This window comes from Austrofundulus limnaeus, unplaced genomic scaffold, assembly GCF_001266775.1.
Source record: "Austrofundulus limnaeus strain Quisiro unplaced genomic scaffold, Austrofundulus_limnaeus-1.0 Scaffold377, whole genome shotgun sequence".
In the NCBI taxonomy this organism is placed as follows: domain Eukaryota; kingdom Metazoa; phylum Chordata; class Actinopteri; order Cyprinodontiformes; family Rivulidae; genus Austrofundulus; species Austrofundulus limnaeus.
This window is the reverse complement of record NW_013952779.1, coordinates 280,224-282,002: the sequence shown is the minus strand read 5'-3', so window position 1 is coordinate 282,002 and position 1,779 is coordinate 280,224. Positions and strand designations below refer to the sequence as shown.

General features: G+C 37.3%; 1 protein-coding gene across 1 annotated transcript in view; it reads left to right on the top strand.

The window, feature by feature from the left end:
• The window catches only part of map4k5 (mitogen-activated protein kinase kinase kinase kinase 5), a gene marked incomplete in the record, with an annotated part of 103,698 nt that overhangs the window by 38,431 nt on the left and 63,488 nt on the right, over nt 1-1,779 (top strand). Inside the window, 1 exon segment of the mRNA XM_014023571.1 lies at nt 1,749-1,779. Within this exon segment, the coding sequence (XP_013879025.1) occupies nt 1,749-1,779 (31 nt within the window).

Here is a 1,779-nt window from a genome sequence, read left to right as displayed (position 1 = left end):
CCACAAATTCTCCTAAATCACTCTTACGCACAACTTAAGAACAAATCTGTGCGTACCAACGGTTCTTGCATGAGGCTCAATATTCTACATCACCGTGCTCCATTTCAGTCCTCCATCTGAGAAGATTTGGTGAGCAGCTTCTGTCTCTCACAGCATCCACATCATCTTCAACATCCTCACTACGGCTCTTCTGCCTCTCCCTCCTTCCAGACTTGAAGATGGCTGGTCATCACTATAAAATAAAAAGAAAGTAGCAATAAACGTTCAGTTAGTCACACACACATACACACACACACACTAAATATATATATAAATTAGTAAAGATAAGGCAGGGTTTACTGAGCAAATATCAATAGGTTGATACAAAAAAAACAGTGTTTTGGAGACAATGCGCACATTATTTACACATACTAACTCTAAATACGCTTATATTGTACAAAGTAACTTACTTGTTACACTGTTATAAAAATAAACATACAAAAACCATCCACATATTCATAAAATAAACAATAAAAGTAAAAACTGGCTTCTTTCACAAAAATGATGCGCTCAGCAGAAACTCCTTCCAACTACGTTACCTTTCCTCACAAGAAGCCGATTCCTCACCGTCTTCTTAGGTCTAAAAATCATCCTGGAACCTCCGTGGTGGTTTGATGACTCATGAAGAACATCTTCCAGACATTATTCGAACAAAATATTTCCTCMGCTCTGAAAAAAAGATTCTGTCTCTTGTAATGTTCCACTTCACTCTGCACCGAGCGTCTTCAGACAAGGGTGAACAAACAGATTGCTTCCCGGGCCTGCTGCAGCTCGTCACGTGATATTACTGTAAAACCCCATATATCAGTGAAAAGCCCAGATTCTTGGCTTTCAGGCACTGTTTGAATTTTTTAGATTGCACAAATGGTTCAGAACTTACGGTGTTTTAAAAAAAACTGTGTAAAAATGTGTCTGCGCCGACACGTACGGTGTAAGAGGGTTAATAGTGTTAGCATCAAAGCTAATGTACATGGCATTAGATTCAGAGCTAATATATACTTAGCACAAAAAGTAAGAAAAGTTGTGTTTGGTAGAATATTTCATTGTTGTARCAATGCTTCTTGGCAATAAATCTTATGCGGTTTTAAAGCCTGTTCATTTTCCTTGTAAATGGTGCTACACTTGTAAGGAACATGCATTTGTGGGATAAGCAGTAGAGCTGAGTATGTGTTWTGCACATACTAAGAATTTGTCAATTCCTCTCTGTGGCCAAACATCCTATTTTGCTGCTGCTATTGACTCTTGTTTTGAGCTGCCAATCAAGTGCCCAATATAAGATTTATTGCCAAGAAACAACAAGAAATAATCTACCAAATACAAATGTCTTTACTTTTTGTGTTAAGTTTATTTCACATTAGCTTCAGAGCTAATGTACTAAACACCACAAGTTGATCACGTTTAATTGTTTCAACTCGTGTATTGTGCATCACAACATAAAAATTGATGCACATTTGTCACACATTATAGCTTTTTAGCTTTGACTCCTTGTGCTTACCGTATGTCTCAACTGGAACCTGTCTTGTCATCTCCCCACACTGCGTTGCACCAGTAAAAATAATGGTGACGTCCTGAATATAAAATGTAATAAACATGCTCTTGTGTCACAAACAACAAATTTTAGTAGAATACAGAAAAAAAACATATTAAAGCCAACATGTGAAAGTGAGATAAWGTCCTAATTATCCTGTAATTATCCTGTCTTTGTTCAGGATGGCTCCAGAGGTAGCAGCTGTAGAAAAG